The sequence below is a fragment of the Chelonoidis abingdonii genome, chromosome 8 (genome assembly GCF_003597395.2).
Source record: "Chelonoidis abingdonii isolate Lonesome George chromosome 8, CheloAbing_2.0, whole genome shotgun sequence".
Classification (NCBI taxonomy): domain Eukaryota; kingdom Metazoa; phylum Chordata; order Testudines; family Testudinidae; genus Chelonoidis; species Chelonoidis abingdonii.
Genome location: NC_133776.1, coordinates 86,672,152 through 86,697,303, shown reverse-complemented (window position 1 = coordinate 86,697,303; position 25,152 = coordinate 86,672,152). Strand labels below are relative to the sequence as shown.

The 25,152-nt window shown below is 43.5% G+C and overlaps 1 protein-coding gene across 2 annotated transcripts in view; it reads right to left on the bottom strand.

The window, feature by feature from the left end:
- TRPC5 (transient receptor potential cation channel subfamily C member 5) overlaps positions 1 to 25,152 on the bottom strand; it is a 133,509-nt gene that overhangs the window by 66,942 nt on the left and 41,415 nt on the right. For both annotated transcript variants that reach the window (XM_032766983.2, XM_032766982.2), the window contains exon 3: positions 1,806 to 2,327. In XM_032766983.2, coding sequence (XP_032622874.1) covers positions 1,806 to 2,327 — 522 coding nt within the window. The remainder of the gene's footprint in view (positions 1 to 1,805; positions 2,328 to 25,152) is intronic.

The following is a 25,152-nucleotide window of genomic DNA, read 5'->3' as shown; positions in this document are numbered from 1 at the left end:
TCATGAGTGGAGGGAGGACAGTAAAAAAATAGGGTGATTAGATAGGCTCTGAAGGGGTTTGTTATTGAAGTGGATGGGTGAGATTCTGTGGCCTGCATTGTGCAGGAGGTCAGACTAGATGATCATAATGGTCTCTTCTGACCTTAAAGTCTATGAAGCTTCAAGGAGGCTTTAGAAAACCCTCCACCCTCCCAGGTGGAAAACAAATGTGATGGACAAGTAAAATAAATTAAACTCCTTAAACAGGTTAACTAGATCTTTCCCTTTCCAACCCAGGGATGTCACAGGCAAACGGCAAGTGATATATAATCTACTGAGTTCTGTCCTTCATTTGGGAACAGAAGCAAAATCCAGAGTCAACTAATGAAACCATGTCCATGGAACTAATGAAACCATGCATTTTACTAGAGTTAGATTCATAGCCCTTGTCTATCGAATGGTACTGAAGTGTCTGTAGATTTACAGGGCTTTTGGATGGCTCTCTCATGTTTTAGCAGAAGCATTTCTTCCTTTTTTCTGACACTAAAGGGAGTAGTTTCCATTTCTGGGAAATTCTTCTGAGTCCCTAGAGCTTGGATGAAGCAGAGCCAAAGAATCAAACTGGGGTTTTTCAGGTGTGAAGCAATATTTGCATGGCTCTGTAGACAAAAGTCCTGTACCCAAATGTGAGGAATATGAGTTTAAACTAGTATTTGCTTAGTAGCAACTGTGATCATTAAGGTTGCAAATTGTCCATCATTACCCTCGTTAACAACATGCCCATAACTTTAATTGTGCAGTCACATGGGTTTGTGCATTTAGTATGTATGTAACAGGAATTTGGATATTGTAGGCCACATTTGAGTTGGTGGAATAGGGGCCAATAAGATGCCTTCAAAAATACTGTTATGAATCTCCTTTTGTCAAGGCCTTTTTCTTTCCTTTTCCAGATTTTTCCCCTTCTTCCTACCAGCAGTAGTGAAATGAGGGAGCCCATCTATATATTTTGAACACTGTTTCCAAATGCATTCGCAATCAGAGTGCCCACCGAGGGCACAGAGTTATGGTTTGTGCTTCACTTGAGTGCATTTGGAATACAGCTGCAAATGAAACAGGGTGAGCATTAGGGATATGAAACACACCAGAATCATTGTCCTTACGGCTCCTTCTTTGTGACTCCTACTCAAGGCTTATTAAAATCCTCTCTGATTTTCTTCACATCACATCAGTGCAGAACTACTTAGGGATACTGAGCCTATTGTAGTCACATCCTCTCAAATTCAAATCCACAGGCCTCTGAGAAGTGGAAGGATGATGGGAGCTGTTGATACTAGCAGGAGTTCCCTTGCACAGGCAGTCCTGCAACTGGAAAGTCCCAGGGCTTGGACTTTAGTGAGAATAGGAAGATTACTGAGGGTGCCTGGAAGGGGATTTGATGCTAGCATCTTTAGAAATCATTAAAGGCTTATTAGATAGCTATGGGCACAGTTTTAATTGAAGTCTGACTCACATCTGTCGTAGTCAGAAAATGAGGTACTCAATCAATGCTAAAGCAGGATGGCAAATGCCTAATCTTGATCTTGTGGCACGCTCCACCCTTCCCAGGAGATGCTGAGGGCCCTGAGTGCTCATTGACTTCAGTTGTCATTGAGGGTGGGTGGGCTTTAGAACCAGCTCTTGTAGCTATACTTGCACCTGGTCTTCGTTTCAATCCAAACACGATCACGGTCCTGGTGTTCCCTCAGTGAACACAAGGTAGGCCAGGAAATAATTCATTTTACCCAACACTTGGCTTTGGCAAACCCCCACATTAAGATGACTCTTACCTCTTTCTGATGATACTTTATTGCTACCTTTAGCTTTGCCAAATCATGACATTTTTGGGGATCCAGCTCCTCACTCTGATCATCCCTGTGGTTGAGAATGATCTCCAGTTCCCTGGAGCTCCGTGCCTGGTCCAAAAGGTCCTTAGCAAAACGTTTGCACTGCTGCGAAAGCTCTTCGTATTCAGCCTTGAACTCATTCTCCACTTTGCTGAGCTCCTTCAGCTCCCAGCCCAGCCGGAAGGCTGTCAAAATAGGGTCCTCACTCGATAAGGCAATCAACGAAGGGCTCGCTAAGGCTTTGTAGATGTTCAGCCTTGACCTGGAATGCCTCAGGCTGTCCACCTCAGAACTGGAGACACATTCCACGCAGTTGCATCTGATCTGGTGGGGGCGTGGTATTGTTACCCGTCTTTGGACAAGCAGTTTGATGATTTCGTAGTTGTTGGTGTGGGCCGCCAACATTATTGGGGTGATATCAGGGGTGAATTCTGAAAACTGGGTGTCCATCATCAAGGTAGGGACCTACACATAACAAATAAATACATAATAATAATAAATAAATAAATAAATAATCTCATTCAGGGGAGTAGGAAATAGACATTCATCTTGTATAGTTACACTAAACTTGGGCATTCATAATATTTCACATTCAGCAAACCTTATTTACTCCCCATTCAGGCAAAAATGCCCAGTGCCTCACTGCAGCAATCCATGGCCCTTTAACTCACATGCTGGTATAAAGGTTGCTCAATAGCCCATGTTCACTTTTATAAAGAAAGTTAATAGAAAGTAGATCCTCGTTCATAAATTGCTACTGAAAGGACAGCTGGGTTTGTGAGAGAAAGGCCCAGGGAACTTCACAAAAGGAGAGCCCCCCAAACAATCAATCTATTATTGTTATTATTATTTTATTATTATTATTAATTTATAATATAGTAGTGTCTCAGAGTCCCAGTCATGGACCAGGACTTACTGTGCAAGGTGCTGTACAAACACAGAATAAAATGACGGTCTTTAGTTGAGCAAAGGGGTTGCTAACTTTTTTTTTTATTCTTTTAATAGGAACAATTCTCCAAAGGAGGAGAATGTTACAAAAATACCCTCAGGTCACATTTTTTTAAAGGTCTGAAAAATATTAAATGTAAAATTAATGAGCCGCAATCTACTACGGATCAGCCACTACAGGGTGTGCGTTATTCGGCTACTCGTACAATTGTCAAGTAGTTAAAGGCCCAGAGCTGAAGCTGAGGTTAATGTTCACTCTACTGTGATTCATTACCATATTCAGAGTGCACAGTTATACTGAAATGCTCATACAGACCCACCCCTCACTGTACTTCCATTTGCAGCATAGGTAGCTCTTTTTGCTGTGTGTTAATAATCACTCAAGCGTACTATATTTCATGTACCCTCCGCACTCACTCCTGTGGCTGACATTCTGCTGCTGAAAGTGTGATTGCTGGTTATGGTGAATAGCAGGCATGTTTCCCTCTTGTGACTGTCAAGAGGCATTTCACAGAAGGATTTTAATGACAAGAAACATTACTCAGTCCATTTAAAAAAAACACTCAAGCTAGTTAATAATCCTTTTATCTGACACCTGTAACATGATATAATGGTGGTTGTGAGCAGCAGTGATTGAACATAGGCATCTAAAGCCATGAGTCTCTACACTCAAAGGCTCTAGTATAGGGGTGGGCAAACTTTTTGGCCTGAGGGCCACATCGGGGTATGGAAATAGTATGGCAGGCCATGAATGCTCATGACATTGGGGGTTGGAGTACCGGAGGGGCTAAGGGCTCCAGATGGAGGTGCGGGCTCTGGGGTGGGGCAAGAAATGAGGAGTTTAGGATGCAGGAGGGGGCTCTGGGCTGGGGCAGGATGTTAGGGTACAGGGGAGTGAGAGCTCTGGCTGGGGTGCCAACTCTGAGGTAGGACTAAAAATGAGGAGTTGGGGGTGCAGGAAGGTGCTCCAAGCTGGGACCAAGGGGTTTGGAGGGCGGGAGAGGGATCAGAGCTGGGGCAAGAGGTTGGGGCATGGGAGGGGGTCAGGGGTGTAGGCTCCAGGCAGCGCTTACCTTAAGCAGCTCTCAGAAGCAACAGCATGCCCCCACCCTCCAGCTCCGACACGGAGGCATAGCCAGGTGGCTCTGCATGCTGCCTCGTCTGCAGGTGCTGCCCCTATAGCTCCCATTGGCCATGGTTCCAATGGGAGCTGTGGGGGTGGCGCTTGGGATGAGGGCGGTGTGCAGAGCCCCCTGGCTGCCTCTACGCATAGGCACCGGAGGGGGGACATGCTGCTGCTTCCAGGAACCATGCAGAGCCACAGCACGCATGGAGCAGGGCAAGCCCCCAGCTGGAGTGCAGGAGCGGGGAAAGCCCTGGACCCCACTCCCTGGCGGGAGCTCAAGGGCCAGATTAAAACATCTGGAGGGCCGGATGTGGCCCCCGGGCCGTAATTTGCCCACCCCTGCTTTAGTAGACTCATAAACCTCTATGCAGTCCAGCCACTAGAGCAGGACTGAAAGCCAGATAGGTACACTTGGGGCTACCATCTGTAATAACTTCCCCAAAACATGAAAAAGGCTAGGTGGGTTGGGAGTGCTGCTGGTGAGAATGGCAAAGCAGATGACCGAGCTGGCTAGAAGTGCCTGTGCTTGCCAATATAACAAGGTGCTGGCCTGGTTACAGCAAACTAGGAGTTAATTCTCCAGCAAGCCATACCCACACAGGTGGAAAGAATTGTGTTAACAAGGCAGAGCTCCTGACTGCAGGCAATCAGGAGCTAAGGGCTTACACCAGGGAATCCTATAAAAATGGCTCACTGGGTTCACTAAGGGCAGGAGTGGGGGGATCAGCTGGTCATGATTATTTAAGGAAGCTGTATCTGTTTTCTCTTTGTTAAACAGGGTGATTATTGTCTTTTAAGAAACCTATTAAGCTCTTGGCAATAAATAGCATGGAGGGAAGCTCTCTTTGCAAGGCTTTTGCTGGTTGCTTGCTCTGCCAGTTTAGTAACCTACCTTTCTAAATGGCAAATGAAAAGTACAGAGTTCACTTGGCCACATTTACTATAGTTTTAATTCTAAAATAAAATGCATGTATGAGTACATAATGACCGAGTTATTTCTCTTGTATAGTCAGTAGCTATTGGCTACTATACCCAGATCCTAGGCTTCAAATTAGAAAAGAAACTATTTTCCCCTCTGTAAACCCCATTATGATCAGGTGACAGGTTTAATTTGCTTCTTTCCTGATTGAATGTGCTGTATCTAGAATTGTAAAGGGAGAATATTCAGCCTTCTATAAATGATTGATTCATGCTTCTTTAAGTAAAAGACATCTGCAGACAAAATAGTGACACAAGGGGGAAAGGAGCCAAGCCAAGCGACCCTGGACCTTCGCAGGCTTTCAGAATCGGATATCCTAGCCCTGATCCATTATTATTGTTGTCTGCATAGCAGTAGAGCCTAGATATCCAAACCAGGGTTGGAACTCTGTGCTAGGCGTAATACAAACCCATAATGAGAGACAGTCCCAGCCTGGAAGAGCTTACAGTCGAAAGAGACAGAGTGGGAAACAGAAGCACTGTCAGCTCTTGGTATTGCCCAAGATGTCACAGCAGTTCACTGGCAATGTGAAGAATAGAACCCATGTCTCCTGATTTGCTTTGTAGTCCCTTAAACGCTTCCAACTTGGGTCCATCTCTAATTACAGCTGTATTATAAACCAAAGCAGCAATAGAGAGACACCTGGTGAAAATGAGGGCTGTGATGAACCTTTTTTTTTCCCATTCCTAATTGATCTACGCTAAAGGCAGTATGCTGGCCAGAAATTTTACATTTTGTGACTTCTTGGTGCTTTTCCATCAGGCCTTGTTGGTTTTCAAACACAGATCTTGGCCCGGGACTCTTCTGTTTAAAAGCTGGTATTAGGCAGAGAAATCCTCTGCTGATAATGCAATATTTGATGTACTGTCATTGGAGTAATTGCTGATGTTCAGTCTGTGACTCAGCATATATTTGCATTGTTCTCACAGGTTGAGCTCATGTTTAGGTCAGCTTATTCCACATTTTAGGCAAAATTACAGTGATGGAAGTAGAATAGGAATAAATTATTTTACCCCAAGGTAAACTCTAAACTCTAAACTGCTAAACTCTCCCAAGGTTATTTTCATTAAGTGACCTAAATAACAAATTCTTTTCCATTAACCTCATCCCCTGACACAAGCTGTTATGCTGAATCCCTCAGAACCCCACTGTCAGTTCTCACATAACAACATGTGCCTTTCCTGCATTTTATCTCAGTAGTGTCAGCTTCAGAAATTAAAACTACCATTTATAACAACTGATTGAACACTTATTAACATCTTCCTTGAGTTAATCCTCACAAGGCTGGGCTACTCACCCACTACCTCATTGCCTTTTTTGATGATTCTGCAATGAGTGATAATTGGGTTTTTTAACTAATTCTTGTCCTATTTTGGAAAAGTGGTTTTCCCTCACGTGGAATCATTGCTCAATCTACTTCTGAGTTTTCAAACTACCAGCAGAAACACTGTTTTATTCATCATTGGAAAGGCAATATTTTCTAGTAAACAATGCACAGGACAGGGAGAGCAAGGGCTTGGATTCCAGGACAGGCTGTAATGTTGAGCAAGTCACTTGACCTCTCTGACTCAGTTTCCTCCAGCTACAAGAAAAAGATAATATGCTCTTTATAACATGCTTTATGATCCTTAGATGACAGATACTCTATAGATGCTGAGTAGTTATTCCTTTCCACAGTTGGAAGATGAAGACTACTAGACTACATTATACCTCATAAAGCAATAACTTCTATCACTCAAGATGAACCACAGTGCAGAACCTCAAAACCAAAGCTATTCATCTAGATCAATGGTTCCCAGACTTGTTCCGCTGCTTGTGCATGGAAAACCCCTGGCAGGCCGGGCCAGTTTGTGTACCTGCCACGTCCGCAGGTTCGGCCTATCACGGCTCCCAGTACGTTCCTTGGCCCGTGCCACTTCCAGCAGCTCCTATTGGCCTGGAGCAGCGAACCGCGACCACTGGGAGCTGCAATCAGCCAAACTTGTGAACGTGGCAGGTAAACAAACTAGCCCAGAACAAGTTTGGGAACCACTGATCTAGAAGAGTATGTGGGTCTGACCTAGCCACTGTCTGTTTTGTCATAGGTTGGATTCAGAACCACAAGGGGGTTATTTTGATGTTCTTGTTTGGACAGAGCTGGGAACAATTGTTCTTATGAGATTTTTGGCCCAAGGTGATGATCCTGTCCCCTTTCCAGGCCTTTCTCAAGATTCACTTCTACTGTGGAGCCTACAGGAAATTGCTAACTGATAACAACTAATCAGGTGGCCAGCAGGGATTACTGGGACTGGTTATTATTTTATAGCACTAAAAGAAAACCTGCCAAATTGTTCAAACAGTGACCCTGGGCAGCTACCTTTCCTTAGGACAGTCACCCTCATCTTGTTACACTCACTTGCTGTCTCTTCTTTTCACCTAGAAGGACCCACCCATTACTATGTGATTGTGCAGCACCCTGCAAAATAGGGCCCTGATGTAATTGGGTATAGAGGCACTCTCGGAATACAATTCAAAAAGTGAATAATAATCTCGTGAGAGTGCTGATCATGTCACATTTTCCCCTATTAAAGATAGCAGAAAACACCTGAGATAAAGTGAGCAGGAAAGATTTCCACCATTTGGGCCTGAAATTCACAAGAAGAGTTCACAAGATTTCAGTGCCATAAAACCCAAGCTCAAGTAATAGCTCTGATTCAGGTTCTAATCTGAATCTTCACCAGCAAGACTGCACAGTTTTGCCCTAGTCTATGTTTCCGAACCTATTACACACCCCTTTGCTCTGCCAATGAAACTAGACGACATCTCATTTAATTCTTTCTCCTATCTTCACGGCTTTCTCCATTCTCCCCACTCTGCATAGATGTGCCAGCGTCAAACCCCACCTGTGCACATACTCTCTCCTTACTCAATTCTCTCATAAATACTGTCTTTTTCCACAATTCCCAGAAATCCTTGCTTACTTCAGACACTTTCTCTACTCCACCATGGTATTGAGGAGTAGAGAATGAGATAAGTAAAGTCAAACAAAACCTAAGCTTGGACTCTTCTCTGGGCTTTCCAATACATCTTGTTTTAGCTTTATCTACCTCTTAGTCTGTTCACTTCTTGGGCCAGGTACAGGCTGTATATCTGTGTCCTGTACAGCACAGAAGGTATTAGCATGTTGATAGTTCTTGCAAATAATCAGTAATAATGTTGACCTGAACCTTACCTGATCTGGATTCAAACATCAGCTACTCAGCTCATCTCTAATTCATCAATCAGCTATACTGGACTAGTGTAAAAGTGTGATATGAACGTTTACTTAATGTAGCTATTTCCCACCACTTAATTAATATCTGATAGAATGAAAATCTCAAGAGTTTCCTGATTCAGAGTGTAATGCCTCACTAGACAAAAGATTCCCTGGTACAATCTCATGTATAGATCCAACTACAACATTTGAAAACAAAACACAACAAAATCAGAGTCTGGATAATCTACTGACCAAGAACCTTTATTTGTAGTATATCAATTTTCTATGAACAATTGTAAAGGAGCCACATGCTATCAACTGTCACAAATGGTCTAAAACAAAGAGGATTTTGCAGCATAAACTCTCACCACCTGTGAAACCTGAGACACCATAGTCACAGTGTGGCTGGGAAGATACCTTAACACTGGTTGTCAGTTCAGAATCCCTATCCTGTTTGTAACACTTATAGATTCTGTTCTGAAAATAGAGAGACATGGGGGACAGACAGAGTCAGTGTTAGACTACAGTGTTGCTATTGGCAAAAAGGACTTTAAAACACATACTGGATCATGTAGACATACAGTGACTTTTCTGATCCCACCTCCCTGCCTACATCCATGATACAGACTTTCTGGTCCAAAAAGGTTTTTGTGTCTTTTTGTATTGTGGGGCTCTTGAAAAATGCAACATTAGCTGATACAATAAGAGGATGCTAAACATCAGTTTTAAGCTGTGATTCCAGAGATACTGATTTCAAGGCCATAACATCTAGTCAGATACACCTGCAGAGGCTCTTTACAGGGCTAAAACGGTGACAATGCACAATTCAGTAACAATGTATAAACACAGTGGTTGATTTTTCAGTACAGAGCAATTAATTGAGTGAAATTACATGGTTAATTAATAAAACATAGTGAATGCCACCATCTATTTGGTGAAAGGAAAAAAGTTCTAGGCTTGTCTTTAGACTTGTCATGAACATCTTTTCACTGTGGCGCTCAGAGGACTCAGTTGTAGGCAAGCTTTCAGCCATGGGCCTGATCTTCAGTGATCTGACTCCAGTAACTTCAATGGATCTATGCTAATATGCTCAACTGAGGATGTTGCCATTGGGACAAATTCTGCTCTCAAACTACATCAGTGTAAACCCCAAAATGTCCATGTACCTCAGATTTACAATGGCATAACTGAGAGCAAAATGTGGATCCATACCGTTTTCAGCACACCATAGTAGCCAATCACTAACCAAAGGTTACTCTGTAATACAGTACTTATATTTTAAAATGTTGTCAAGGCCCAAAACACTGGCCTATGGTAAGCACTTTGATGTTTACTTTCTAAAACAATGCAAGAGAGGGGAAACATATGACTTTAATATAACCAGTTCTTTTTTAGCCAATGATAAGAAGCAAAATAGATATTCAGCCAGTCATATTTGCCCTAGACAGTTTTAGTTTTAATTTGGCTGCTTATCCATGTGTTTAAAATCCGAGATGTACCCCTGGGATAACCTACGCAGAGCTAGCAAGCATACTTAAGGCATTTGACAGTGGCATCACAGTTGTACCTGGCTTGTCGTGCTCAGCCATGTGTTTAAGAATTGCTATGTAGCTAAATAGACTGTCAAAAGATGTCACTATTTATGGCTCATGCTGCAATAATATCTCCTCTTTTGTGGGGGAAATATGTACAAGGGAAGGATTTTGCAAATATAATATCTAAGTGACCTAGCACTGCTCAGTCTGGAATGAGCACTTCCTCCTTTACTGGCATAAGCATATCTATCAGCAGTACACTGCATAAGTCACTCTCCCTTCCTGATGAGAATGAAAGAAGTAAGATGAGGCAGCTGATGTTTAGACAAAGAGGGAGGGTAGCCAATGCATAGTCTCCTTTCCTGATCCCAGCAGGATGCTGTTAAGAATTAGATAGCTTGTGTTTATACCTCTTATGTTTTAAATTAAATTCAGCTTCCTGGTTTGCTCTTAACTGACACAAGGGACACAACTTAAGAGGAATCTACTAGAACAAGAATCCAGTTTGGAAAGCTCATCTCATGTCATAAGAAAGTTTTAATTCCATTATCAGAGGGGTAGCCATGTTAGTCTATATCCACAAAAAACATGAAGAATCTGGTGGCACCTTAAAGACTACCAAATTTATTTGGGAATAAGCTTTTCCGAGTAAAAAACTCACTTCTTCAGATGCATGGAGACTGAAGAAGTGGATCTGAAGAAGTGGGATTTTTACCCATTAAAGCTTATGCCCAAATAACTTTGTTAGTCTTTAAGGGGCCACCAGACTCCTGGTTGTTTTAATTCCATTGATTATAAAGCAGCAAGGATTGGATTCTGTGCTGTAAGGATTTTAACCACTGCATCCTCTTTTATATTCATGACTTCTGATTTGTACAAACACCGTTGAAACATTTATTATAGGACAAGTTACATATTGTGTTGTGATGTGGTTCTCTGATGCTTCCACTCCCTCAGTTAGTAAATGTATCTCTATTATTATTCATTTACATAGCGCAGGGCTAACTGAATAATATTTGTCAAATTCAATAGAAAAAACAGAGGACCAAATTCCAACCTTCTTTACATTGAGAAAAATCCAGAGCAACTCAACAGAGTTACTCCACACTTACAGTTATATAACCGAGATCAGAATCTGGCTCAGAGGGTGACTGGCATTATTAAAGCTTTGCCAAAGCCCAATTGTTCCCAAGTTACTTGCTAGACATAATCATTTCCCAAGATTCTCCAGCAGCAGTTCAGAAACATCGTCTAGTAATGCTGATAAAGAAGTAGATCCAATTTAGCCCCTTTGCTGCAGTCCACATTGAGAGACATGTTAGCGCAGATGAGAATTTTTTTTCCCACTTAAAAATATAACGCACTTTTTTTGTCATTACGGTTTGAAGAGCTATTCACTGACAGGAACAGGAGTGTTGGTGACAATATAGACCGGGTGGCCAATCTGTAGCTCCGGAGCCACATGTGGCTCTTCAGAAGTTAATATGTGGCTCCTTGTATAGGCACCAACTCCGGGACTGAAGCTACAGGCGTCAGCTTTCCAATGTGCTGAGGAGTGCTCACTGCTCAACCCCTGGCTCTGCCACAGGCTCTGCCCCCACTCCACCCCTTCCCGCACCCTCCCCTGAGCCTGCCGCCCTTGCTCCTCTCCCCTGCCCCCAGAGCCTCCCGCATGCCATGAAACAGCTGATGGGGCTGGGAGGGAAGGGGAGGTGCTGATCAGCAGGGCTGCCAGTGGGTGGGAGGCACTGGGAGCAGGGGTGGGGGAACTGATGGAGGGCTGCTGACATATTACTGTGGCTCTTTAGCAATGTACTTTGGTAAATTTTGGCTCTTTCTCAGGCTCAGGTTGGTCACCCCGACATAGACTAAAGCCTGACAACAGTGGGCTTTTTCTTTTGTTTTGTTAAATATGGGAAATTCATCTTGCTGAAGGACAAACCACTTCCAGTCCTGTTTAGACTTTGTCCCAAATAAAGGCTTTGGAGCTCCACTGCACCTTACACATTGTACAATTTACAGATAAGCATTCCCTAAAACCCAGATGTGCGGAAGTAAAGTCATTGCATGGTTGGCAATTTGCAATGATTATCAGGCATAGCTTGTAAAATCATCTGCTTTTTATTATTATTCATGATTTTTTCTAAGGTTTACTCAGAAAAGACAATTGCATTTCCAGCCTTTTTAAATTACTTCATTCGACCTACACATTCCCAAGTCAGACAAAATGGTAACAGGGACAAGATGTGCTAACACAATTTAATATTTATGTTATCTATGGTCTTTTATGTCATCTTCTTTTTATGTAGAATGCCTGCCTTTTCCTGTAATTTATTAATACATGCAGGGCAGGGTATGAATCCTTGCGTTTCAGCGACTAAATATGTGACAGCTTTTGTTTAGAAGAGGGTTTTGTTTTGTTTTTAATTCCTACTTAACCGTATTTCTTTAAATTTCAGATTTGATGGCAAAAGAGCAGCATTACAAAAAACTATGCAAATGGTTATATCTGGGATCACTTCTGTGCTGGACTTAATGCTGTCTGACCCTGCCCAATGGTCTTCCACAAAACAGATCTCTAAACTTACAAAGCAAATGCCTTAGCTCTCCATCCATTTTGATTTTGTTAGGCCAGGCTGGTGGGTTTTGTTTTTGTAATAAAGAGCAGAACATGAAATTTGATGCTATAGCTTCTGAACTAGAAAGTGAAAAGACCACAGAGTCATTGCTGACAAAAAATAGCAATTTGGAAAATAAGATCAGAATGAGTCAAATCTTCCTTTGCTACCAGGTTTCAGCGTGGTAGCCGTGTTAGTCTGTATCAGCAAAAAGAATGAGGAGTCTCTAAGGTGCCACAAGTACTCCTCGTTCTCTTTGCTACAACTTATCCAAGACCTTTCTTCAGTGGTTCTAATGCTATCATTTAAAACCACATAGTTAATGACACACTTTAAATGCTGCTGGAACAAGATCTGACTCATTAATAGCATCAGAACTTTGGCATTTTCTTTCTATGTGGTGAATATTCAAGTGCAGCACCTGAGCCATGTTCACTTTCCCATGAACTAAATACCATGATGCATGCTGCCCTGAACCATCTCAGTTTGGCTGGTGTGCCAACATGCTCCTTCAAGGTAGACTCAAGTTGAGAGTGGCCTTTGGACAGTATCTACAAGATTTACACTTTACTAGTAAGCAGAGGTGGGAAGTATTACAGAAATAATATTCTCAGTCCCAGAGTTAGGGGGAATCAAGTTGTCGTAGCTTCCTACTCAGATTTGAACCTTAGCGTTCATAACCTGAGAAGCTAGCATGAACCCTCTAAGCTTAATTACCAGCTTAGATCTGATATTGCTGCCACCAGCCAAAATTTCCAGTGTTTGGCTCACTCTGGTCTCCCCAAAACCTTCCCCGGGGAACCCCCAAGACTCAGATGCCCTGAGTCTACAACAAAGGGAAATAACCCACTTCGCTTCCCCCTCTTTACCTCCCCCAGATGTTCCCGCTTCAATTCCTTGAAACACAAACCCAGAGAGATTAAGAGTCTCTCCCCCTCACCCAGAGGCATGCAGATTCATACCTAGTCAAGCTAACACAAAGAGATTTCCCCCTCCCTTCGTTCCTTAGCCTTAACCAGAGAAAAACTCAAACAGGTTTTAAAAAGAAAGCTTTATATAAAAAGGAAAGAAAAAAGACATACAAATATTCTCTGTATCAGGTTGACAATGCAGGGTCAATTACTTAAAAGAAAAATATGAATAAACAGCCTTATTCAAAAAGATATCCAATTTAAAACATTCCAGCAAACTACACACATGTAAATACAAAAAAAACAATAAAAGCCTATTGTCTTATACCTGTACTTACAACTGGGAAACAGAAGATTAGAAGCTTGAAGATAGAAAGATCCCTCTCATAGTTGAGAGACAGACCGGAGAACAGAGAGAGCAGACAAAGGGGACACACACCCAAACATTCCCTCCCTGAGCTTTTAAAAAATCCAGTTTCCTGATTGGTCCTCTGGTCAGGTGTTTGGTTCCCTTTGTTAACCCTTTACAGGTGAAAGAAACATTAACCCTTAGTTATCTGTTTATGACACAAGTATCTTGTCACTAGTAAACACTGCATTGTCTAGCACTGTAAAGTGTAAGTTATTGTCACAGTGTAGGGGTAAGTGAACTGCAAGGTTAGATATGGGTATATCTGGCATTCTGAGCAGATGTAGATGAATTCCGCAAAAGTACCTGTGAGCTAGTGCCTTGCCATGTGACCGAATCTCGTGGGACTCAACTAAAGTTCTTGGGTCATGTCAGGTCTGAAAACTCTTGCTCGTGGGGTCAGGGTAGCGGTAGCTGCATGCCCCGCTCCTGTTAGCCACACCACCTTATTGTGTTCTGTGTGTGCTGTAGAGTGACTCTGCAAATGAGCTGCAGCATGTCTCCACAGCACATACAGCACAGCTAGGCAGTGGTATCTGGCAGGAGCAGCACATGCAGCTGCTGCTTCCCCAGCTCCACAGGCAGGAGGCAGTTGGAGACAGATCACATGTATGGGGCAGGGGAGCAAGAAGCCCCCACCAGGTCAAGCCCCAAGGACATGACATAGGCAGCACAGACAGTTTCAACAGGAAGTGTTTGGTTCCAGGTTGTGTCAGTTCTGAAAATGACTCAATACTCTTGGGTCAGCTTCAGGTCGGTTGTGGTTGGGTTCAGCTCCAGGTCTGGACTGAGCTTTAAGATTATGCCCAAGTATTAGTTTTTAATAAAATCCATGAATTTGTTCTGGTGGTGCCCACAATATGTTCTCTTCACTTCCCTCCAACACTCACCCAGGCAGACTTTCCTTTGAAAATATGAATGAGAAAGTGTTACAAATACTCCTGGCACAAATAGATATTCATGAATGTTCACGGAAAGAGTTTGAGTGTCCAGCTTGAAATCTCTTTCTGGGCTTGGGAGGTAGCCAGTCAGGAAGCAGAAGCAAATATGTGATTTAGGGGACCAGTCAAGGTGAACAAATAATGAAGATCGGAAGCCATAGTCATGGTGTTTGTGAACAATCCCCAGCCTAAAATAGGTTGATTAACCATTATGTTACCAAATATGTTGATTAACCATTACCACAACAAACTGATCAAAACAAATGTTTGTGTAGAAACATAAAAAGGATTAAATTGTTGAACAAAGAGTTTGTTGCAAATAGTTCACCCAGCTTTAATTTGAGCAGCTACTACCCGACTCTGGAACGGCACAGTGTTGTGTGAGGAACTTTCTTCCCCTGTTCTCAGATTTCTGGTCGCCAGTTTGCTCAGATAGCTGAGCTGGCATGATATTAAGCTACTGGGGATCAATGACATTTATTTTTATGAGCTGCTAGGAAGTGACATAAGGTCATGTTGAGCATATTGCTTGAGGTATTAGGAACAACACTCTCTTAAATGAGTAAAGAAGGTTCCTAGTGCAGCATCCATCATAGTTCCAATTGCCTGACCTTCTGTCTGTCTTTGAGGCAGGGAGTATTTCTTCCATACAGTTATTGGTGGAAGGGACTTGAATATATTATACAGAATGGACACTAAAAGAAAAGAGTCTGGGCAGTTCCTGGAGTGACTGAGGATGTGGGTGAGACGCGCACCCTGTCATAATCTGGTATATCACCCTGAGGATGTTGTTCCTGGTTCTTCCACACATCCAGTCTTTGCTACGTACTCTTAAGTTTAAAATATGGCTTTTTCCTGATTAATGTGATGATTAAATGAAGTGGTAATTTCTCTGCTGTTGGTTTAATTAGATGGATTCGATTTCTGACGCAGTTTTCACTGTCAAAGGCCTGTTGCTAACTATAGCTGTGAGTTCTTACTACAGCAATAAAAATAATGAAAAGCATGGATGCTGGCAGAGCTGTTAGACATTTGAGATGCAACAATCACTTTTAGGTTTTTCACACACAATCTTTCTTCCTTGTTGTGTCTTCAAATATTCCCGTATCAAGTACATACAGCAAACTTTCTTCTAGTACCACAGTTCCCTCCGAACCTTCTCTGGGATAACTTTGACTTTAAACCCTTCCAACTATTGTTAAATCTTTCCTGTTCCACTGAAACCCTTGTCTCAGATGCTCTGATACAATGATGAAGGGCACAGAAGTTCCTAGACAGGTGGTTACATTTAGGCTTTGTGCTCCTTTTGCCAGTTGTCAGTTTCTGATGTCCTGCACTTCACATGCTCATCTCTGTGGCATCTTAGGCAGGTTGGCTAAGGCATCTTCTCAGAGATGTCCTAGAACTAACACTGAAGTTGTGCTTCTACCATAATCACTATATGGAGCAGTATGTACACCGCACATACATTTGCCTTGCCGCTCCATGAACACTACTCCCACATTCATTTCTTCCTTGGTTTACCGTCTCAGTGTTGCAGCTCTGGAGTTTGATACCATGTGCTGTGAGTACACAGATCCTTGCTTTTCTTTAATACTTTAGTAATGGTCATTCCTTTTTCTACAGGAAAGAAATATAAGGGATGATCTCTTTTATGACTCTGAAAAGAATGGGCAGTTCAGACCTTCAATCTTCTCACTGTGTAGAGGTCCTACCTAATCCCACTGGTTTCCAAGATTTTTCATTCTTTCATATCTAGTTTTTATACCACAATCATCTCTGTGGTATCTAAGCTGTTTCCGTAATTTTCATAACCATAGTTAGTTACTCTGTGACTCAGTCACACTTGCATCGAGGTGTATGGAAAGGTTAGAGAAACTCTTCTCTTGTCTCTTTTAGTTGAGAAGAAGATCCCTACGTGATTATGACTACTCAACTGGAAACACCCTCAATCAAAGAAGTAACCTGACTTTGGTATGAATAAAAAGGTTTAATTAGCATATCATTTATGGTTCATGAAAGATTGCTTGGGCAACAGATCTCTGATATTTACTTACACAGAGAATAAGACAGACTTTTATTCATCAACTCATTTGAAACTGGATTTTCAAGGTCAAGTTTAAGTTATCAAATGTTATCAAGCCTGCTTCTAGCAGGTGTCTGAGGATTATTAACACAGATCCTAAATATTGTCCTTTATTCCCTACAGTGTTTTCTGGGGAAAAAAAATCCCCCTGGGCTTATTTCTGCAGTATTTTTTCTTTGGAAGATATGAGGATTGGTGTCTGTTGAGATCTCATTGACTCATGGGGCCTTTTGACCATTGAAACAAATACAATGAGAAGTATCAATACTGAAGACACTTTTTTGTATTTTAGTTATTGAGACATTGCATTTCAGCCCCATCTGCGAACCAGATTAATTTGAAGCCAGCTGCCTGAGGCAAATTACTTAATTATGGCAGATAGAGGAGGGATGTTAATATCATCTTTATGTAAACATTTGATGTTAGCCCTGATTGACATGAGAAAAACAGCTACCCAGGAAAGTGTTTATGGGTAGACTGAGGACAAAAAATTAATCCGGATAATTGACAGAAGTTCATTTCTTAAAGAACAGAAATAGGGTTCACAATTCAGCATAGACTGTACATTTTATGTTCGAAATGAACATATTGCCATGAGTTACAATGTATGGCAGATTCATGCAAATTGCATGTATTTGCACTAAGAACTACACAAAGCACTCAGCAAGGCACCTGCATTGTTCTGTAAAAATCACATAGGAAACAATTAAAAAAACCCTAAATGTCCATAGGTTCTAATTCAAAATCCATTAAAGTCAATGGAAAGACTCCTATTGTCCTTCAGTGGGTTTCACTGAAAGATCATGCCCTCAGTGAGGGAGTTATCTGGAAATACTATTGCTTCTAAAAATAAGATTAAGATTATTATGGAGAAAACTTTATAAACATAATGTAAATTTTCAAAGGCGTGGTTTCTCTTTTGTAAGTGAAATTAATATCCACACACCTACAGGCTTGTCTACATGGGGACATCCAGGAAAATCTGATTTAACTAATAGTGTGAATTTGAAGTGGATTCATTAAGATGCATGAAATCCCTATGTGGACAATGTCATTCAGAATTAAAGTGGCCTGAATTTGTTTTATCTTAATTCACATTCGAAGTACACCTCTACCCCAATATAACGCAACCTGATATAACAAGAATTCAGCTATAACACAGTAAAGCAGTGCTCCGGTGGGTGGGGGGAGCTGCGTGCTCCAGCAGATCAAAGCAAGTTTGATATAACGCAGTTTCACCTATAATGTGGAAAGCCTTTTTTACTCCCGAGGACAGCGTTATATCGGGGTAGAGGTGTACCTGTGACCATATTGGGAGTTGAATCAGGCCCTTAGTGAACGTGGATGTTATTCTTTACTGGGAATGAAACATATCAGCCTCTCCCTACAATCACTCCATTGATTAAAACAAAGGTCAGAGTCCCATGACATGACACCTCTGTGGCTGAACCCAAAATCTCCAAAAGGGGTCATTGTGGGTCACAACTGCTGTAACATTAAGTTAGCAATGAAATTATTCTGTGTATAACTGGTGTAGTCTCTTTAACGGTTCATCTAGAGACCTGTAGTATGGTGAACAGAAAACTGTGGCTGTCCATTGTAATGATCAGACAGAAGAGACCTTGTGAGAAATGCCAAGTTCCGTGGAGGTGAACCTAAAAGGAAATAGAGCTACTTTAACACATCATTGTTCAGATATAATGTGCTATGTCGGTTCCCTCAAAGAGGCTTTTGCTTGCCCCTATCTCTCCTAAAGTTTCAATGTAAACAAAATCTCATTTCTTTCTTTCCAGACACATCTGATACAAGCCAAGCTGCAGCACTGGAGAAGTGTGTTGTTATAGTAACTGACACATGACAGATCACTACAATTGTCATAGCGCTTTCAGAAAACAGCAGTTTAACATCAAAACTGCAGTTTAACAAAGGCGTGAGGAGTAGTGGTTGCCTGCTGGGTTTAGTAATCGCATATGAAGTCCTTTGGTGTCAAGCGCACCAATTTGAATCAGGCTCTGAGAGGCAGGGATGGGACCCTGGCGTTCTCACAGGGAAAAAACAAGCAAAAACCAAAAGCTCTTTACTTTTGAACCACTGCAAACCCTACTACCTGGAGATATCTCTATATAGTCCCAGGCCTGAGCTGGGGCCAGGGCCAAGCCTCCATAGGGAGCTCCCTTGTGTGTCTGAGGGGTGCCCAGGCTAGACCATCCATTAGAGTTATATGAGCCCGTGGTGCCCACGCTCCAGCAATATTCAGAGCATGGGGGCTTGGCTTCACCAATGTTTGGGGCCAGTCCCTCTCCCCAGCCCCACCTGCTGCCCCCACAGTGTCCTCCAGCCTCACCTGCCACCCCCACGTGCCTCCCCAGGAGCATCCTTGCCTGCACCCTGGGCAGCTGGTGGCTGCCCTGCTGCTCCACACTATGCTTCCTCACTAGCCGCTGCTGGCTACAACAAATGGAGCGGCGTTGGCATCAGGCAGAGGCGGCTGCTGAGGCTCCAGGGGTGGGGGGTGAGGCACACACATGATGGTAACCCCCCCGCCCCGGTACCCACTAGGAGATGACTCCGACTCTGAGGGGGCTTCCTGGAGTCTGGACCTGAGCAGTTGGGGCTTGGGTGAGTGTCGGACTTGTGACACTCTGCCCCTGCCCCTCACTTGGCAAGGGGCAGTGCCATTCCCCTCCCCCCTGCCCCCCAGTGAGGCTGCCGTAAGGGACTCCAACAGGGGAGGAAATGCACACGTGATGGCAGCCCCCCTCCCCCCCTGCACCCACCACAGGGAAGGTCTGGACCTGAGCAGCTGGGACTTGGGTGAGTGCCGTGACACCCTGTCCCCCCTCTCCTGCCCGTAGTCACCGCTCCTGCCCCACACTGGGCAAGGGGCCACCCCATCCCTTTCTTGTAGAACATCGCAAAAGAAGGGGCTCCATTTTGTTTTAATTTTAGAAAGCATTTGCGTTTGAGTGTTAGTGATCCAAGAGTGCTAGGTCGTTTCCATATTCCATAAAGTTGATATTCTTAGTTAAATAATTTTTTCTTATGACAGTGATATTGTGCGATATAGGGAAATTGTTAAATGCTTACTGTTTCCCGTCCATTTTTACATTATTTTTAAATATATATATTGGCTTACAAGGCAGGTGGGATGGGGAGTGGGACTTGGAGCCGTTCTAGGGACTACTAAAAATTACACAAACCTGCCACCTCCTGCCCTCTGCAGCTGGTTGGTCCAAGCCATTCTGTGGATCATTTGTGGGAGGAGTGGTGTCTTCTCCTCAGCCTTCCCCTCTTCCTCTTCTGCCTCATACAATGCAGTCTCTGTGCTCCCCGATGCACAGTGACTACAGTTGTGGCAGGCACTTCAGCTGGCTGTGCAAGGAAGGAGGGATAGGCTCTTCGCACGAGGAGCCGTGTACACACCAGCCACAGTCCAGCCTTCAGTAAAGGGTAGACCATATCAGGCTGTCTGTATATGTTTATAAGATTAGTTATGCCAGAAGGTACTAGTGGCCTGCCATCATGCAAAGACAGTCACAGACCTCGTTCAGGTGAATAGGTGCGACATCAGGAGCACCTGAAACACTTTTATAGGGCAAAAAAACTGATCCTCCCAGTGAGATGTCAAGAAAGCGTGGCGCTAATAGGGTTTCCAAAGCACATAACTCAGGGCTGGGAGGCTGGAAGAAGGCTGTATGTCAAGTAGCTAGAAGTGAGCAATCAGAGCCTCAGAGCTCCCTCTCTGGGCCCTGGAGAGAAGCCGAGCAAACAGAACGCCTCTCTCTGGAACAGAACTGACAGTGTCTGACTTCAGTTTTCTGCAAAAAAGAGCTGCCCATGTGCAGTTTTGTCCCTACCACTGTCCAGGGAAACAAACCCTTGTGTATAAATAAACAGACTGCGCTCAGAAAATAACCTGACTCCATGTCACTGATTTCTCCGCCAAACAGAAACTACTCTGCAAGGCCTGGATTTCAGCTACTGTTCAGCCAAAAAGGAGCAACATTTTTATTTTTACTTGGCATGAATGAGGACACTGCCCAGGATCGCCCAGAGGATTCAGGGGGCCTGGGGCAAAGCAGGGCAGCTGCAGCACTTGTACTTACTCGGCGGCGGTCTGGATCTTCGGCGGCATTTCGGTGGCGGGGGCCCTTCAGTCGCTCCGCGTCTTTATCAGAACTGAAGGGCCCCCTGATGCCAAAATGCCGCCAAAGACCCAGACCACCACTGGTCCAGGGCTCACGGGGCCCCTGCGGGGCCCAGGGTCTGGGGCAAATTGCCCCACTTCCCTCCCCCGGCGGCCGTGACACTGCCAGGACCATAATATCAGCCAAGGAGGACCTGTATACGTGCACACAGAAGGCATACAATTCAACTTCAGCTGCTATTCTGTGCTAAGAGGATTTCTGGGGCACTCTCATAAAAGATGTTTGGTGGGGAGCTACCCTAGGACTTCCCCAGGAAAGGATCCAGGAGAATGTGCATTGGCACTGCTCTAAGGCTATCATAAGGAGTCTGAGTTCTGACACAGGCTGCTCCAGGATTGGCTTTGTGGGTTGAATCATTAAGCCATGTGTCCTTATTGTGCTTAACTAGGCACTTCTTTTCATTTCATGCGATAAAACTGTGCATGAATACCAATTCATTAGTATTGATGAGGCTGAAGAGCTAAAAACCCAGTCCTGCAGCCGTCTGCAGGCAAACTCCCAATGAGGTCTACCGAAGGGCCCGAACCAAAACTGCAGATCAGAACAACCTGAAATTCTGAGATGGTATAGCTAATAAATCCTGGTTTGTACGCAAGTTCTTACACTGACCCAGGGCCACTCAAAATGGGAATGAATCTGGGCTTGTGACAAACCTGGTTTTTGTCAGAATCTTTAAGTCCAGGAGGGACCATCAGATCATTTTGACTGACCTCCTGTCTATCACAGACTGTTATATTTCACCCTGTGACCCCTGTATTTATAGATTCATAGATTCTAAAGCCAGAAGGGACCATCGTATCACTTAGTCAGACCTAATGTATATCACTGGCGTTAGAACTTTCCCAATATAATTCCTAGAGCAGATCTTTTAGAAAAACATCCAGTTAGGATTTTAAAATGGCCAGTGATGGAGACTCTACTTTGACCCTTGGTAAATTGTTCCAATTATTAATTACTCTCACCATTGAAAATTTACACCTTGTTTCTAGTCTGAATTTGTCTAGTTCAGCTTCCAGCCATTGGATTGAGTTAGACCCTTCTCTGCTAGACTGAACAGCCGATTATTAAATATTTGTTGCCCAAGTAGATGCTTGTAGACTGAAATCAAGTCACTCTTTAGCCTTACTTTTGTTAAACTAAATAGACTGAGCTCCTTAAGTCTATCATTATAAATCATTTATTTCTAATCTTTTAATCGTTCTTGTGACTTCTCTAAACCCTTTCCAATTTATCAACATCCTTCTTGAATTGTGGGCACCAGGCCTGGACACAGGATTCCAGCAGCGGTCACACCAGTGCCAACAGGGCCAGCACTTCCATTAGGTGACATTAGGCGGTCGCCTAGGGCACCAGGATTCAGGGGGTGGCATTTTGTGCACTCCCCACGGGGCGCACGGGAGCTTCCGGTTCCGCTCCTGTCGCACCGCTGAAGAAGGACCTTCTGCCGACGTGCCGTGGGAAACAGCGGCAGGCAATTGAGCAGCTCGATGACTGCCACTGTTGCCTGTGGCATTTCGGTGGAGGGTCCTTCTTCGGCGGTGCGTTGGGAGTGGAACCGGAAGCTCCCGAATTCTGCCTAGGGCGCCAGAAACCCTGGCGCCACTCCTGAGTGCCAAATACAGAGGTAAAATAACCTCTCTACTACTACTCAAGATTCCCCTGTTTATGCATCCTAGGATTGCACTAGCTCTTTTGGCCACAGCATCACACTGAGAGCTCGTGTTCAGCTGATTATCCAGTGACTTGGGGGTCACTTTTCAGAGTCACTGCTTCCCAGGATAGAGTCCCCCATCCTGTAAGAATATCTGACATTCCTTGTTCTTAGATGTATACTGAGTTAGACCAAAGCATTTCAGTCCTTAGGAAACTAACCTGTGGCACGCCCCCATGGGGAGAGACTGAGGTGTTCTCAATGTCTGAAGCACCTGCAATGGCAGGGAACTGATTAGGTGAGATACACCCTGATGATACTAATGGCAATTCATGCTCTATGCTGCAGAGTTAGGCAACTGCTCCCACCCCTCCGACAGACACATATGGTCCTGCCAATCTGACCTGGAGGGAAATTCCTTCCTGAACTCAAATCTGGGGATGCGTTTGACCCTGATCATATAAGCAAGAAACACCAGCCAGACATCAGAGGGTGGGTCTACACTACTGCATCCGACGAAGTGGGTATTCACCCACGAAAGCTCATGCACCAATATGCCTGTTAGTCTATAAGGTGCCACAGGACTCTTTGGTGCTTTTACAGATCCAGACTAACACAGTTACCCCTCTGATACTTGACTACCTCTTAAGTAGATCTAACTTATGTCACTCACGTGTGTGAAAAAGACACACACCCACACCCTCAGTGACGCAAGTTACAGCGACCTAAGCGCTGTCCACACCAGTACTATGTCCTGTCTCCAGCAATAGCCAATCTCTGATGCTTCAGAGGAAAGCAAAACAAAAACAAAAAACCCATCCAGAATGCATCTAGCCAACTGCGCATTGGAGATAAAATTCCTTCCTGACACCGGCAGGTGATTATACTAGTTTTGATTATACTCACTGTCTTAATGCAGAGCTGCAAGTGTAATGAGCATGTCAAAGGCAATCCTGTTTTCCCCCCACCCTTGAAGAAAGGGGGTGACTCTGGCAACGAATCTGATTCCGTGTCATCTGGATCTGAACCAGGTGTATTTTGTGTGTTTGGGGATTTTATTGGGAACATTTTGAACAACTCTGTGTGAAATGTAACTGTTATATCAGGATGAAAATTGTTTTTCCTTAACAGACAAGCACAGTTCCCACTGGCATTAATGGAACACACACACATGCACAAAGATATAAACGTTGCTGTAGAAAGAGAAGATAGATACGTATATAGTTTAGTGCTTAGCACTAAACTAAAGATGTTGGGTCCAATCCTCAGCTGATGTAAATCAGCCTCTCTTCACTGACATCAGTGGAACTACATCAACTTAAAACAGCAGAGGAGGTGAATCACTAGGAATAAAAAATTCTGAATTACAAGAGAACTTTTTGAAGCCCGCATAGAATCACAGCACTTTCTTTTCATGATCATTCAAAAGTATTTGTATTTAACCTCAGCATTTTCCCATTATACTGACAACCCTTTCAATAAAGCTTGAGTTTATCTTTAGTTCTGTGCTACTTTCTGCCATTCTGGTGTATCTCTAAACAAGATAACCAGTCTTTCTAGAACAGTGAGAAAAGACTACAGTTCAATTTCCCATGTATGGTCCATATTTTGCCACTAACATCAGGATAAAACAGGAAAGTAGTATTTCAATTTAATTCTGTCAGAAAATATCTATCTATCTATCTCATCTTCCAGCAACATATTTCTAGTTAGTATTCAAAGGATTTGTGGAATGGTTTCTGAATTGTAAGTGGGACATCCTTCAAAGTTATCTTTGATGATCTGGAGTACTTCTTCATTGTTTGCTTTGGATTATTTACAACTATTATCAAAAAGCTGCACCCTAGGGCCTTTTACGGTTAAATCACATTAATCCTTCAATTCTTGGGAACATGTTCCAACAGGGAACATGTTCCAGTGGATTTCAGAACAGAAATTAGGCATTGGAATGGACAGATAGGTAGACAGACGTTCTAATCAAAGGACAGGAAAAAATCTACAGTGTGTCTAGTATTATATACTGTGACAAAGTTTCTCCTTTACCTTGGTGGGTTCTGTGCTTATTGGCGGATTTGCTCACCTCAGTGATCTTCCCCTCTGGTGAACCCACAGTCTGGGGTCAACTCCTCCTGTGTCTGATCAGAGTTGCAAGGTTGGGGGGAACCCGGTCCACCTCTACTCCGGGTTCCGGCTCAGGGCCTGTTGGATTGCAGCTGTCTATAGTCCTCCTGTACAGCTGCATGACAGCTACAACTCCCTGGGCTACTTCCCCATGGCCTCCTCCAAACACCTTCTTTATCTCACCACAGGACCTTCCTCCGGTATCTGAATATGCTTGATTGTCTTGATAATTCCTCAATCCTCCAGCAGTACACTCTCTCAGTCTCAGCTTCTTGCATCACTTGCTCCCAGCTCCTCACACGTCACTTCCTCTCCTCTGGCTTCCTTCCCATCTGACTGGAGTGAGCTCCTTTTTAAACCAGGTGCCCTGATTAGCCTGCCTGATTGGTGCAGGTGTTCTAATCAATGTAGCTATCTCCACTGCCTCTAGAAAGATCTTAATTGGCCCAGGTGCCCTTGATTAACCGGAGCAACTGCCATTTTGTTACATGGTACTAGGATTTGTTTAGCCTGGGGCTAACA